Here is a 16,373-nt window from a genome sequence, read left to right on the forward strand (position 1 = left end):
TATTTTCCTTGCCCCAACCAGTCATTTCTTCAAAGACACCTGGTTGTTTCTGTGGAGAACACTATTTTGTGTGTTTATGGTTGCTGGGGTGAGAGAGCTCCAAGACTCTGTCAATGGACAGAGCTTGGGAATATAGCAAAAAGATCCAATTACACACACACACACACACACACACACTTACATGTATGTTATTTTTTTTTTAAAGATTTTTTAAAATTTATTTGACAGAGACACAGTGAGAGAGGGAACACAAGGTGGGGGAGTGGGAGAGGGAGAAGCAGGCTTCCCGCGGAGCAGGGAGCCCGATGCGGGGCTCAATCCCAGCACCCTGGGATCATGACCTGAGCCGAAGGCAGACGCTTAACGACTGAGCTACCCAGGTGCCCCACATGTATGTTATTTATATATTTACACTGAAAACCATGAGTTCACACCAATTCTAATCTAACCCCACAGGTCTCATATTACTTTTCACCCTTTCCATATTTATATCTCCATTTCCGTATTTATAACCCTCTTCTCCCATTATTTTCTTTAATATTTTTACTTATTTGATCAATCTCCATGTATGTAACCAATCTTCCGTTTCTGCCACTGTCCCTCTTCCATATGGATGCCCTTTGCCCACTCTGACTCTGATACTCTGTGCCAGGCTACCCCCTACATGGATGCTCCCCATTTTAGTTTCCAGACCCCACACCAAGTCACCCTCTGAGTGGACACCTCCTCTAGCTGCTCAAGCTCTGACTCTTCATGCTGGATTTCCCCCGTCATAACTCACCCTAAATCCCTCACACCTCTAAATGGATGCCGCATTTGCCTGTCTCAGGCTCTGACTTCCTATTCTCCATGCCAGCCCCACCCTCCTTGTGGATGCCTACCTTGCTCTGTCCCATCTAATGGCTTCAGGACTAAACTGTATAGGAAGGGAAGAAAGGGGAAATAAAGGGAGGAAAGCGAAGGGAAGGGAAGGGAAGGGGAAATGAGCAACGGAAAGGGAAAAAGTTACATTTTTTTGAAAATTCAAATTATACATTAGCATTTTCTAGATTTTAAAAATTTTACTAGCTATATATAATTTTATTAATGAAATATAATTTATTTAACTATTTCCCTGCTCTTGGACGTTGAAGTGACTTCTACTGATAAATCATTTGCACAGATACTTTTCCTTAAAACAAATTCTTCTGAGTGGAATTATTAGGTCAAAGAGTATAAATAATCTTAAAGTTGTAGGTACTTTTAGGTTTTCACACCTTCCCTTTCAGCGAAGTTGTACTTATATCCCCTGCTACCAGTATACAGAATGGACCCGTGCCAACTGTATCCTTTGCACAATTTGTATTATCTTTTATTTTAATCTGACAGATTGATAGGCAAAATATTGCTTCTCATTGTTACTTAACTTTGCATACCTTTTACTGAACAGGCCATTTCTAAACCAATTCTTAATGACACGGTGTCTCCTCTTCCCTGAGATTCTCTCCACTTCCTGACACAAACCCTCATGAGTCCGATTTCTGCACACACCTTCTTGATACTCTGTAAACACAAATTAAAAACTCTTTAAATCTGAATGGATTGTTCATGATGGCTGCGTGGTATCTTCAGTCATGCACTCAGCATGTGCAATCTGGGATTCTTTAGGAAGATATCCAGGGAAGATATGGTTCAGGAATTTCTCCTAGAGGAAATTTTCCTAGAGGGAAATTCCATCATAGTGCTCAGTATGTGCAAGTGCCGTGGACATCTCATCATTCACCCATGTTTAGTCTGGCCACACGCCCTTCCGTGGGTCATGCCAGCGTCAGTGTTTACCGCCCTTGAGATTATCTCTAGCAGCCTGGACATGCTGCTCCCACACCCAGGCTTCTTCTCACTAACTCCTCTCTTAAAATCTATTTGTTTTGCCCAGATTAGTCACCTCAACCACTTTTGAAGTGACTCTTTTAATGTTAATCCTAGAATGGAAGGAGATTTAGTTAAAATTCCAAGACTAGATAAAAAAAAAAGAGTGAGCCATTTGTAAAATGGGAACTTTTCCCCTGAAGGCCCTGTTCCATAGTGACTCAAGTTTTTTATTCTGAACAGGCAGCATCACGTCCAGAAATAACCAAATAGGACAAGTGCAATTCCCTGGCTCCACAGTTCTTTTATTCTTCACAGCTGTGGTTGTTTAAATCCATCCTGTGGAATTCATGGACTCAGCAAAATATGAATCTTACCGTGGGTCATGCTTCTTTTTTCTTATTGTGGTAAAATATATGTAAACATAAACATTTCCTTTTTAATCATTTTAAAGTATACAATTCAGTGGCATTAACTGCATTCATAATGCTGGGAAACCATCACTACCGTCTATTTCTAAAACTTTTGCATCGTCCCAAACGAAAACTCTGTCACTCAGGTCACATTTTGTGTTTATCAGAGTAATACTTGCACAGAGCTACAAGCTACAGTCTCTTTTTCGTCACTTTTTGAATCCGGTCCAGGTCCTAAGAGGCACCACCTCCTGCACTGGCTAATTTCTTTGTCCTTATCTTTTGATCCTAATACTGATTCTTTTGTTCCCCATCACATTTATATACATATTTTACAAGTGTTTATTCTTTTTCCATTGTTCCTTTTTCATAGCATCCTGTTTTTCTCTTATGAAAGCAATAGTTCCTCTGATAACTCAGAATACACCAACTCGAGGTCTAATTATTGATTATTACGATTTTATCCTCTGGTCCCTGCTTTGTGAGGTTTGTTTTTACTTCATGGGATTTTTTTTGTTTGTTGGTTTTTTGGGGTTTTTTTTGGTGGGCAGCAAAGCAAAGTTTATTTATTTATTTATTTATTTATTTATTTATTTTATTTTAAAGATTTTATTTATTTATTTGAGAGAGAGAGGGAGAGGGACACGCAGACTCCCGCCTGAGCAGGGAGCCTGGCACGGGGTTCAATCCCACGACCCTGAGACTACAACCCGAGCCGAAGGCAGACACTCAACCGTCTGAGCCACCCAGGCGCCCCCAAAGCAGTTTATTGAGCAATAGTACAAAGCTCCCGAAAAGGGAGGGGACCCGAGAGGGTTGCCCAACTTCATGTTTTTTAACTGCAATCTTCAAAGAGATATGAAAACCATTCAATATGTGAAGAAAATGGACTTTGCAAACAAAGAGAACTGATTTTGTAGACTTGGGCAAGTAAATTTCTCTTGAAAATAAAGAGAATTCAATCTTATTTTTTTATGTTCTGTTAATCACCACACATTACATCATTAGTTTTTGATGTAGTGTTCCATGATTCATTGTTTGCGTATAACACCCAGTGCTCCATGCAGTACGTGCCCTCCTTAATACCCATCACCAGGCTAACCCATCCTCCCACCCCCCTCCCCTCTAGAACCCTCAGTTTGTTTTTCAGAGTCCATAGTCTCTCATGGTTCGTCTCCCCCTCCGATTTCCCCCCTTCATTCTTCCCCTCCTGGTATCTTCTTCTTCTTTTTAATTTTTTTTTTAACATATAATGTATTATTTGTTTCAGGGGACAGGTCTGTGATTCATCAGTCTTACACAGTTCACAGCGCTCACCATAGCACATACCCTCCCCAATGTCTATCACTCAGCCACCCCATCCCTCCCAACCCCCACCACTCCAGCAACCCTCAGTTTGTTTCCTGAGATTAAGAATTCCTCATATCGTGGCGCCTGGGTGGCTGGGATAGATCCCAGCATCGGGCTCCCTGCTCCGCGGGAAGCCTGCTTCTCCCTCTCCCACTCCCCCTGCTTGTGTTCCCTCTCTCGCTGTGTCTCTCTCTGTCAAATGAATGAATAAAATCTTAAAAAAAAAAAATTTCCTCATATCAGTGAGATCATATGATACATGTCTTTCTCTGATTGACTTAAGAGAATTCAATCTTATTAAAAGATATAAACACACACGTGTGTGTGTGTGTGTGTGTGTGTGTGTAATACCAGGGAGGTGGTAGGTGCTGAATTTATGGTGGGTCTAATTTTTCCTCTTTTACGTATTCACGTCTCAAAAATAACAAACCCCACAGCCCGTACAAGGTGTATGAGGTGCGCCACCAGATGGCGCCAGTGCAAGAGTTTCAGGATTGGAACTATAAAACCCGGGCTTGACTCTTACTTGGGTCCCAAGTTTTCTTTAAAAACCTGAGTAGTCAGAATGAGTTTGGAGGTTTTCCTTACATTTCTACTTTTTGAAACAGTTTCAGAAGAATAGGTATTAATTCTTCTTTAAATGTTTGGTAGAATTCCCCTGAGAGGTAGCCACTCTGGAAAACATTATGGAGGTTCCTCAAAAAGTTAAAAATAAAACTACCCCATCACCCAGCAATTGCACTACTAGGTATTTATCCAAAGGATACAAACATAGTGATTTGAAGGGGCACATGTACCCCAGTGTTTATAGCAGCAAGGTCCACAATAACCAAAATATGGAAAGAGTCCAGATGCCCATAGATAGATGAATGGATAAAGAGGATGTGTATATGTACACACACACACACACACACACACACACACACAGAGAAATATTACTCAGCCATCAAAAAGAATGAAATCTTTCCATTTGCAACGATGTGGATGGAACTAGACGATATTATGCTAAGTGAAATAAGTTAGAGAACGACAAATACCATACGATTTCCCCCATATGTGGAATTTAAGAAACAAAACAGATGAACATAAGGGAAGGGAAGGAAGAATAAAATAAGATGAAAATTGAGAGGGAGGCAAACTGTAAGAGATGCTGAACTCTAGGAAACAAACTGAGGGTTGCTGGAGGGGAGGTGGGTGGGGGGTTGGGGTAACTGGGTGATGGGCATTAAGGAGGTCACGTGATGTAACAAGCACTGGGTGTTGTATGAAACTGATGAATCACTAAATTCTACCTCTGAAAATTATAAAAAATAAATTAAATAAATAAAAATTTGAGTACTCAGGTACTTATTTTACTGAATAAAATCTGTGAAGATTAACCAATAAGTTAATCATAATTTTCTCTGGCTGATAGAATATGCTTAATTGTTTCAAGAGTATTCTTTTCTTAGTCTTCAACAATTAATATGCATTATTCAAGGATATAAATTAAAATGATATATCTCTGTAAAACAGTTCAGTTTCAACATTAGATGTTGAAATACACAGCTCTTAACATTTGGGAGGGAAAGAAACTAACATAAAGGTACAAACTGGTGACTCACTAATTATTTTCCTGTCATTATTTCAAATTATTACTCCAAAGCTAATCTCATGAACACACTCCTCAGAATGTTCTTTTTCATCTAATTCCATTAAAAAAAATTGAAGACACTTCCCTGTCCACCATCTCCTACCTCCACATTTAAGAATTCTATAATTCGGTCTCTCTGATTACTTTTTTTTTTTTTAAGATTTTATTTATTTATTTGACAGAGAGAGACACAGCAAGAGAGGGAACACAAGCAGGGGGAACGGGAGAGAGAGAAACAGGCTTCCTGCCAAGCAGGGAGCCCGATATGGGACTCGATCCCAGCACCCTGGGATCATGACCTGAGCTGAAGGCAGACACTTAAGGACTGAGCCACCCAGGCGCCCCTCTCTTTGATTTCTTTTAAGAATAATATAAATCAAGGGAGAGATGAACCATGAGAGACTATGGACTCTGAGAAACAAACAGGGTTTTAGAGGGGAGGGGGGAGGGGGGCTTGGTTAGCCCGGTGATGGGTATTAAGGAGGGCACGTACTGCATGGAGCACTGGGTGTTATACGAAAACAATGGATCGTGGATCACCACATCAAAAACTAATGATGTATTGTATGGTGACTAACATAACATAATAAAATTAAAAAAAAAAAAAGAATAATATAAATCAGCCCTATAGAAAAGAATAAAAATAATACTAGGACATACACACTTCCAGCAATATTTTTTAAAATGTTAATGATTGGCCATATTTGGTTCAGATCTTTTTATTTATTTATTTTTTAAGATTTTTATTTATTTTTTGACAGAGAGAGAGAGACAGTGAGAGAGGGAACGCAAGCAGGGGGAGTGGGAGAGGGAGAAGCAGGCTTCCCTGCCGAGCGAGGAACCCGATGTGAGGCTTGATCCCAGAACCCTGGGATCATGACCTGAGCCAAAGGCAGACGCTAAATTGCTGAGCCACCCAGGCGCCCCTATTGTTTTTAAAAAGAATTAAAGGACACAGATGCAGCTAATGTTACTCCCCCATTCTTTTCTCCTCATTTTCCAGAAATAACTACTTAAGAGATGTTAGCAACTATTTCTCCCGTGGATAGTTTTACGTTTTTATTAGCTTTGCATATACCACAAACAATATATATAAATACATATACTATTTTGTGTTTTTAAAATGTACATAACTTAATTCATGTTGTGCATATCCTTTTGCCACTTGCAATTAACAATCAACATTGTTGGGACGCCTGGGTGGCTCAGTTGGTTGAGCGACTGCCTTCGGCTCAGGTCGTGGTCCCAGGGTCCTGGGATCGAGCCCCGCATCGAGCCCCGCATCGAGCCCCGCATCGGGCTCCCTGCTGGCGGGAAGCCTGCTTCTCCCTCTCCCCCTCGCCCTGCTTGTGTTCCCTCTCTCGCTGTCTCTCTCTCTGTCAAATAAATAAATAAATAAAATCTTAAAAAAAAACCAAAACCACTCAACATTGTTATTGACATTATCAACGCTATTGTATCTAGATCCTGTTTGTTGATTTTCTATTATTGTATTCTATATTATAAGTATATTGGATTATTTATTTTTTCCTTTATAAATAGGCACTTAAATTTCCTGATAGTAATTGTACAAATAACGCTTTAATGAACTTTCTTGGGCATCTTCCTTTGCCTATATGTGTGTTTTTCTAGGGTATATACTTGGAAGAATTCCAAATTGCAATATGTGTGCAATTATCTCATTATCATAATAGTTTACATTTCCCACATTACCAGTGGGATTGAATATCTCAAGTGCTTAATGACTATTCACATTATTGTTTCTGCTACTCTGAGAATTGCTAGTTCATATCAGACTTAGAGAACATTTGTAAAAATAGTAAAAAAACAAAACCCAAACTTCCTATATATTTTTAACCCAGTTTCCCCAAGTGTAAACATTCCACTACGTTTGTTTTTATAACTCTATCATTTTGGTGGGAACCATTTGAAAGTGAGTTTCAACATGATGCCTCTCTATAACATTGTTTTTTGTTGCTGCCAAAACTCTCAATTTTGCTGTATTCATTATTTTATTGCTGTGTAATAAATTACTACAAATTTAGTGGCTTAAAACAATATCTATTTATTATTTCACAGTTTAGTAGGTTCTGAATTTTGCCTCAACTGAGTTCTATGCCCAGTGTCTCACATACCAGGAGTCAGCCAGAAGCTGAAACTAGTGAAGACACATTAGACTTTTTCTTGAAAGTGAGTAGAGTTGGATTTCTATCTTGGATCACACACTAAAAAAGGTTTCATATGAATTAAATATTTAAAATTTAAGACATTTGAAAATCACATTATAAAAACAAAGCAGAAGATAAAGGAAAATGTATTTAAAGGATATGCAAGTCATCAGTTGTAATTCAGTGCATAAATTTTAAGACCTCTGGATGACGGAAGATATCACAAACAAGTTTATAAAAGAAACATCCAAATAGAAAAACTATTTGCAACATACACGAGAAGGACTAATACCCAAATAAAATAAACATTGTATGTAAAGTGCTCCAAAGATCAATAAACATAAACAAGCCAGTAGAAAAATATGCAAAGTATATGAATAGGAAATTCAGAAAAGAACAGAATAAATTGTCAGTAAACATTTGAGATATTTAACCTCATTAATAACCATACAAACAGAATTTTTTATGTATCAGAATGGAATATGACATATTTGATAGTAATGTTAGAAGGATTTAAATAAACTGAGAGTATGCATTATGAGAGTATGCATTGATATAGCTTTTTTGGGAGAAAACTTGGCGATATACATTGGGTTTTAAAATGTAATTTTTCTTTGATCCAGAAAAAATTAAAGCCTATTAAAATTGAAGTATAACTTAGTTATAGAAAAGCACACAAAACATGTGTACCTCTCAATGACGATCACAAATCAAATCCTCACATACACCATAAAGTTTACTTCTAGGACTCTATCCTTTGGAAAGATCTCCAAAGATGAAGAGGTTTATATAACCATGCTGACTTCCATGTATTTTATTGCTGTTTGAATTTTAAAAGTTCCAGTTATCTTAAAATTTAATTTTAAAGCTGTTTCTATCTAATCACAGCTCTGCTCTGGATAAGTAAGGGAAAGAAATAGTGTGTCTTGGGGCCTAAGGTTAAAGGGGGTGCGGGGCTGTCTCTCCCGAAGCCGGCATCAGTGAGGAGGCAGGCTTATGACAGCCTCTGACAGGACAGTCCGTGGACGTGACCCCTGGACGAAGAAAGCAGTGGGAGGGACCCGAAGGACCATTGCAGGGAGTCAGCCCCCCCAGGAGATTCAGAAGTTCCCCCAAGGATACTACAGGGAGGTTACATGCCCGTCTGGGGAAATGGGTATTTAAAAGTTTTTAAAATGAGTTTTTTAATGGAAGAGTAGCCTTATTTTACACTTAGAGGCTATAGGAGCCTAGACATGAAGGTTTCATGATTTTTATAATTACTGTTTGGAATAAGAAGGAAACAGTACCTGTTCCCACTTAGGGAGAACACCTGACCGCTGATACCTCCTGAATAATGAGGCAAATGAAGTCAGTGTGTGCATGGACGACACATACCAGAATGTTCCTAATTTCCTACATTATCTTTTTTACCCATCAACTCTGTCCTTTGATCAGGCCCAAGCTCTGCCCCCAGGGGCTTTCCCAAGGTCTCCAGTGAGGTCCAGAGGCATCAGTCCACTTGTCTTGGCCCTCAGCCAGAAACAGAGGGTCCAGGGCAGGCGCCAGGCCTAACATCAGAATTTTTCTGTACACTTAGCACTGAGCAGCAACCGAGGGCATGCCAACAGTATCGGCCTATTGAGGAATGGGGTGTGCGGGTTGATGCGAGCTTTTTGGTGCACCCAAGCCGTTTTTCCAAAATACTTATTAAGAATTTCATTTCAGTTTTAACAATGGGAATTAAATTGGTTAAAATACAAAAATAAGACCCACAGTTTTTCCTTAGTCTTTTAATTTTAAATTGCAAATTTTATTATTTAATTCATAAATTCAGTAGATACCTGCCTGCATTTTGAGTCTCTCACAAAGCTTTCTTGTGAGCCATGGTCATAAATCATGAGCTGGATACGGAGGATGCCAAGCATGGGGAATCTCAGTTTGGGTCTTGGCTTGGGGTGTAGAGAGCCTCATTTCTGCCTGTCACAGTCTCCGGATTAAGAAGAATCATCTGAGGCTAATGAAATACAAGGAAGTGTTGTGGTCCTCCAGGCTCATAAATAAGTCAGTGATGCAACTCAAACTGTAATTCCCCAACCTAAGAGTTGTTCCTACTAATCCTTATATTTGAGTGTACTTTGCTGTTCTCCCATGCCAGAACACTTGAGTTAAAGAGTGGGGATCAAGCAGTAGTTAAAAGAGGTCATATTTCTCTAACACGGACAGTGTCACTGTCGTGCTTTTGTTTTTCTGATTATATCATTACATGTCATTCTTAAAATTCCCACCAGGCCTCTACATGGACAACCTAGATTTCCCCAGGCCTCAGCAGTCTGGGGTTATTGATGGAATTGCTTTAATAGCAACCTGCTAGGGCACCTGGGTGGTGCAATTAGTGAAGCGTCCAACTTTTGGTTTTGACTCAGGCTGGGATCTGAGAGTTGTCAGATCGAGCCCTGTGTTGGGCTCTACACTCAGTGTGGAGTCTGCTTAAGACTCCCTCTCCCTCTGCCCCTCCCCTGCGTGCGTGTAAGCGTATGCTCTCTCTCAAATAAATAAATATAAATCTTAAAAAAAAATGGTAACTACCTACATCTACACATGATTATGCTCCCTTCTCCCCAATTCCTGTATGTATCAATTAGAATTGTCTTGACAGGGAAAGAAACTTCAAATAACAATGGTTGAAACAAGGTAGGTGTTTATTTCTCTCTCACATTTCTTTTTCTAAAGTCCAGTGACAGTCAGTTTAGGTCTGAAATAGTGCTCCATGGTGTAAGATACCCAGGCTCTTCCTATTTTGTTGTTCGGTTTTGTTTTGCTCAAACCGAGCATGCGGCTTCCATGTCAGGGTCCAAGATGGCTCCTCTAGCCTCAGCCATCATGTCTCTATTCCAGCCATTAGGAAAGAGAAAAGGAAAATAGGGGCATTTCCCTCCCCTTCAAGGATATGTCTCAGAAGTTTCACTCATTTCGGTCACTTTCTGTGGACATCCCACTGTCTAGAAATTAGTCATGTGGACAGTTTTACTTGCAAAGAAACCTGGAAAAAAACTCTTTGATTTTGGGTGACTATGTGCTCAGGTAAAAGTTGAGGTTCCTATTACAACCTCCAGAGGAAGAAAGGAATTATCGCTATTGAGGCACAACAGGTCTGTGTAGTCTACTATACACTCTCCAGATGCTCTTAAAATCTCACTTGCGTCATGTCTGTCCTATCTTGGATTCTCCAGGGGAGAGGATGTCTAGAGTGGGTTGGAGTTGGGTATTTTCCTTCCCCCAGGTCAGTTAGACTCTGATAATTCCCTAGCAGGTTAGCCTCGGGTTAACTAGTTTCTCCTGAGGGCAAGGTTTATTAAGAAGAACAGCATGCATCTGTTAAGAAAACAGAGTGTTAAGAACAGAGGAAAAATGGTTGCTTTCTCCCCTCCCTGCCAGAAACACTAGGGGATTTTTCTGTGATTTGGGAAGCCTGTTCAAGCTTCAGGAAGTAAATCTCACAAAATTGTGGGGCCTCCCCATGACTGGGTCTCCTGGAATTTTTAACTCTCAGAGTTGTCCATACTGAGCCTCCAGCAATTTCTCAATGACAGTTCTGATTTTCCTACCCCTGCACTGGTTCCCACAGTGGTTTCCCCTGTTAAAGATAAAATGAGGTGTATTGAATTTTTCAGTTTATTTGAGCAAAAACCAATTCGAATTGTGTGCTAAACCAGAAGTGGTTAGGAGCGCTTCACCAAAAGGAGCGAGGGGAAAGACTTCTATAGAAAGAGGTAGGAAGCAAAGCAAGGAAATTATTTAATTGGCAATAGTTGACATGGTCCCCTTGTTTGGGAAAACCTAGTTGTCTGCTTGTGATTGGTTGTCCTTAGGTTTTAATTTTTTAACCTCAAGGCTTTTCAGGCTTAGGTTTTGTTTTGTTTACCTAGAGCCCCACATCGGGCTCCCTGCTTGGCGGGAAGCCTGCTTCTCCCTCTCCCACTCCCCCTGCTTGTGTTCCCTCTCTCACTGTCTCTCTCTCTGTCAAAAAATAAATAAAATCTTTTAAAAAAAAAATTACTGTTGCATCAGCGTTACTGGGATTCTAACATAAAAAATAAATTGTGATGTGAGTCAAAGTTATGGACAATATTCATCCTGTTAGTTTGGTATTATTGAAGAGAGAATGCTAATGGAGACTGGATGAAAATCTTTTGAAATCTTACGATGGGTAAAGCTGAAAATTACAGTTTTGATCTATCTTAAGTAATCCAGTGGATAGATGCCAGGATCTGGATTTTTTTATGCAAAACTAGATAAAAAGAACAATCCGTGTAAATAATCCTTGTTCTAGGACCATGATTCTAGTTTTCGAATGTGTATGGATCTGACCATTTATCTGGAGAGAAGGAGATAATATTATGATTATTTCATGCCTTATTTACTGTAATATATCATACTCTCACAAATATATTGTGTGCTATATAATCCCGAGATAGGTGAGATGAGCGTGGCCCAGACGAGATGGTCCATAGCACATACCCAGGCTAGCCTTTGTGCAGAACTTCTTTGGCTGATGTATAAAAGGTGGCCTTTTAGAGCGTGTCATGAGATTTCTAAAGTTTGATGGGATCCTCATTCATTCAGACATTACAATTAAAAGTCCCAAGCTTCCATGTGAACAGCAGTTTGGGGATTTTCTGGTGTTCTTTCCTCAGTCACTGAAATGGGGTCTGGCAGTCCTTGGACCTAGGCCCTTATTTACATCAACTGATGGATAAAGTAGGCTCTTAGCTCTGAGTCTGACCACAAGAATAAGGATTGGGGAAGAAATGAGCAGATTGGATTTCAGTGCAATGTGCAAAAGTAATAGACACTCTCCATACCATCTCCCTTCACTACTTCTTATCCCATTTTCCATAAGTTATTGAGACTCATAATTAAAGGACATTAAGGAATTTCACAGACAAAGGGAGAGAAATTATTACATGTACTGGACAGACAGATTTCCTTTTTTTTTTTTTTTAAAGATTTTATTTATTTGACAGAGAGAGATACAGTGAGAGAGGGAACACAAGCAGGGGGAGTGGGAGAGGGAGAAGCAGGCTTCCCGCGGAGCAGGGAGCCCGATGAGGGGCTCCATCCCAGGACCCTGGAATCATGACCTGAGCCAAAGGCAGATGCTTAACGACTGAGCCACCCAGGCACCCCCAGACAGATTTCCTTTATCATACACATTCTCCAGCCTTTTTTGGAAGTGGCGTATTCTCAGATGAAGCCACATCTACTGGCAAGTGAGGAAAGGAATTGTAAATAAAGGTGACTGTGCCAGAAAGTGAGGAATCATTTGGAGTTTTGTGAACAGTGATGTCTAATCTAAAGCAAAGATGTGGGAATCTACAAGCACAGCATTGGACAATTGAAAAGTACTTCGGGGAACTTGCTATCCTGAATATTTAGGTATTTATCCTGAGATGTCTCCTATTAGAATCTACACCTTCATGTTCTCATTGAGTATTTCATTGTATGGAAAGAACAGAACAAGTGAAATGTCTAGAAACATAGTACTGGAAAGTTGAATTGCACAATTTCTTGAGGAGCTTTGATTTCTTTTCCCTTCAAATTATGTTACAGAAAAAGGTAATTCCAAACCCAGAAACCCCGCATAGCCATACCGGATACACTTCACTAGGTCAATGCACTTCATTAGTTCTACTGAACTAGAGATTCACATGAATACAACTCAGGAGCACACTCTAGACTACCATTTCCCGTTCCTCTTGGGAGCTGGCTCTTCCTTCACTGCAGGCATTCATCCTCATAACACACTCAAAATATGCTAAATTTCTTGACCTGTTTGAAACCACATCTCAGAGGGCCATCGATGAACTTAGCCCACGTTGCCTTTGCACGGTGTGAGGAGAAGGGAAGAAGGTGGATGATTAAAATGAATGGGATCAAGATGGCCATTCTCGATTTTAACTTGCAAGGATCAGTATGGGCAGGTGACATCCTCCTACTCCTGATTTTTTAGGGAATACTCTTTTAGAACGGCCACTGTGCTTCATTGTGGAAGAGGCTATTACCCTTGACATCAGTATCTAAAACCATAATATCATTTACGTAAGCAGGAATAATTTCTTGAATATCCTCTTGCCATTGACAAGTGATAAGGACATGGCCCTTCCTATAAGAAGATTCATATTCACAGTCTGACATTCTAGCTCCTCTCGTTAAATTACAATACACCCCTTCTACTAGTTGCCTGCTCCTGTGACATTTCTTAACTCCATTCTTACAAGGCACAAATAAGTTTTTACAGATCTTTTGCAAGTCCTCATATGCTATTTGGAGGAAGAAATGTTCTCTGACACAACGGAATTTGTCGTGAACATTTTTCATCTTCATTTCATCAGTACAGTAGTCTGGATCAATTAGTGGTCTTTCAGGATCGATAATCGTACGTCTTTGGAAAGCCTCCTTGGTCAGAGGTTTGGCAGGTCCTGAGCTGTGCAGTTCCTCCAAGTAATCTTCAAACTGTTCTATCTCTTCCTCTGACTTATTGAGACCAACACGCAAAATCTTAAATTGTAGTGGCTGCAGCAGCAGAAGCAGCAGAGCCAGGGGCCGCACGGCGATCAGAGTCGGCATGTTCTCCGGCAGGCACGGGGGACTAGGAGAGAGAAGGAGATGGGGGCCCTGCGCCACTGTGCCTGCTTCTGCCCCCCAGCAGCACGCGTTCATTTCTGCCACTTACTGCTGTTCTGAGTTCTAAGGCTTTGGGCAATTTTCCAATTGACAACTCGGCATATATTTCAATATTCTGAAACATGGACTGAAAAGTAGCCTTCCCATGCCCCTAGTCAGTCTAGAAGACTGTGGACGTGGGAGGAGAAGGGGAAGGAAAGAGGGAGAGAAAGGGAGAGAGCAGGAAACAAGGAAGGATGAGGAAGATGGAGGGCAGGACAGCAGTGGGGGGAGAGAGGCGGGGAGGAGGCTCCTGGGCTGCCGCCCTCTGGAACAGTTGTGTCTGTCCCCTTCTTAGGAGTTGTGAACTTGCACTGCAAAGAGCCGTAAGTCATCCTCCCTCCCCTCCCCCTCCTGTCCGGAGGAAGATTCTTCATCTTAGGACTCGTCCTCTGGCTCATCTCTGACGGTAGCTGCCCTGGGAGAAGGGATCAAGCCAGGAACCTTGGGTCAGAGCATCACCGTCTGCTGCTTCTTTGTGTGTCGGCTTTCACCACGACCTCATTGCCGGGAGCTGCTCGGTCCACTGTGCAGCCCTCCTCTGACCACTCACGTGCATCACTTACCTTGTTGTGTGTGTGTGTGTGGGGGGGGGGTTCATCCTATCTTGTTCTCTCCGGTAGACTTCCTGGTTTTGCTGTGACCAGGTTTCACATCCCTAATCTCCCTCCACCCTGTGTGCCTGTTCGGCAGTTATGGTAACCTCACCATCAGAGATCTCAGTCCTTACTTTCCGGCCTCTCTGTGGGTCCCCCTATCTGTTCACCCCACAGCAGCCTGCACCAATATCCCCCAGGACTTTAAATACACATGAGCAAGTGTCTTTCCTACGCAAATGTGTAAAACTGAGATGACTTACATTTTTAAAAAACTGTACTACTTTAGGGGCGCCTGGGTGGCTCCATTGGTTAAGCATTTGACTCTTGATTTCAGCTGGGGTCATGATCTCAGGGTGGTGGGATCGAGCCCCGAGTCGGGGCTCCGCGCTGAGTGTGGAGCCTGCTTAAGATTCTCTCTCCCTCTCCCCACCCCTCCTCCCACTCTTGCACTTTCTCTCTCTCAAAAAAAATGGTCCTACTTTAAAAAGAAATGAAAACATCGAATTTGGTACATACTGACGAAGCATGTTATTACTAAGCTTCATGGTCATGATGTTAAATAATTTAAAACTTCCCTTGCAGGAGCCTGAGCAGCAGTAACACGTGTCGCGGGAATTGTGCCCCATTGCTAGACATCAGGGCATATAGTCGGCCCTTTAGTGCAAAGTGTCAGCTTTCACAGGGAACTCCTGGGCCTAGCTATCATTTTCCACTTCTTTTTCTTTCTTTTTTTTTTTTTAAGCTTTTATTTATTTATTTGACAGAGAGACACAGCGAGAGGGAACACAAGCAGGGGGATTGGGAGAGGGAGAAGCAGGCTTCCCGCTGAGCAGGGAGCCTGATGCGAGGCTCGATCCCAGGACCCTGGGATCAGGACCTGAGCCGAAGGCAGACACTTAACGACTGAGCCACCCAGGTGCCCCTCATTTTCCATTTTTATTCCAAATCTGGCTGTTAATCATGAACTCTCCAAGGAGGATTTCCTCCCAGAGAAAGGTAAGTACCTTAGGTACGCTGGAGAGCAGGTTTCCAGGCCTACCTCTGCCTGTGGCCTCTTTACCTCGTTCAGTCTTTGTCTTGTCTGTGCTTCAGAGAATGGATGTTTCCAGGTCTGGGCTGGAGAGATCCTAATATGGCGGGTACTGGCTTCCCCTAAGAGCACAGGAGCTTGGAGTGGAAAGGGAGAAAAACAGGTCTGAGCAGCTGAAATACATACATTCTTGGGGTCACCCCAAAATAAAATAAAAATAATAAATAATAATGGCTGACGTAACAAGCAATGATGTGCCAAGCCCTATGCTAAGCACTATATATATATACATATAACCATTTTCATCATCCAAACAACCTTTGATAAACATGTTGTCTTTTAGTATTGTTTTTGTTTGCATTGTAATTAGCATCTCTTTGTGAAAGGAGGTTGCTTAAAATTTTACCCTGGCTCCGGCAGAACCCTGGCTCAAGCCCAGGTCACAAGTCTTTCTGAATGTCCACATCTCTGCTCTTCACCGCTATTCTATGGCCCCCATCAGTCTAGTTTCTCTTCCTGAGGCTAATGTGTACTTCCTTCTCCATGCTGTCTTTGTAACTATCAGTAGAGACTAGCAGAAACAGAGAGATCACAAAAGTGGCCAGAACTAGAACTGTCTTTGAACCA

The 16,373-nt window shown here is 41.3% G+C and overlaps 1 protein-coding gene across 1 annotated transcript; it reads right to left on the reverse strand.

Annotated features, from left to right (window-relative positions):
* Window positions 1–13,415: 13,415 nt before the first annotated feature.
* On the reverse strand, window positions 13,416–14,021 carry RNASE9 (ribonuclease A family member 9 (inactive)). The gene has a single exon (XM_036118006.2). It carries the CDS (start codon window positions 14,019–14,021, stop codon window positions 13,416–13,418), a length of 606 nt encoding a protein of 201 aa, XP_035973899.2.
* Between the last annotated feature and the right edge of the window lie 2,352 nt (window positions 14,022–16,373).

Source organism: Halichoerus grypus, chromosome 8 (genome assembly GCF_964656455.1).
Source record: "Halichoerus grypus chromosome 8, mHalGry1.hap1.1, whole genome shotgun sequence".
Lineage (NCBI taxonomy): Eukaryota > Metazoa > Chordata > Mammalia > Carnivora > Phocidae > Halichoerus > Halichoerus grypus.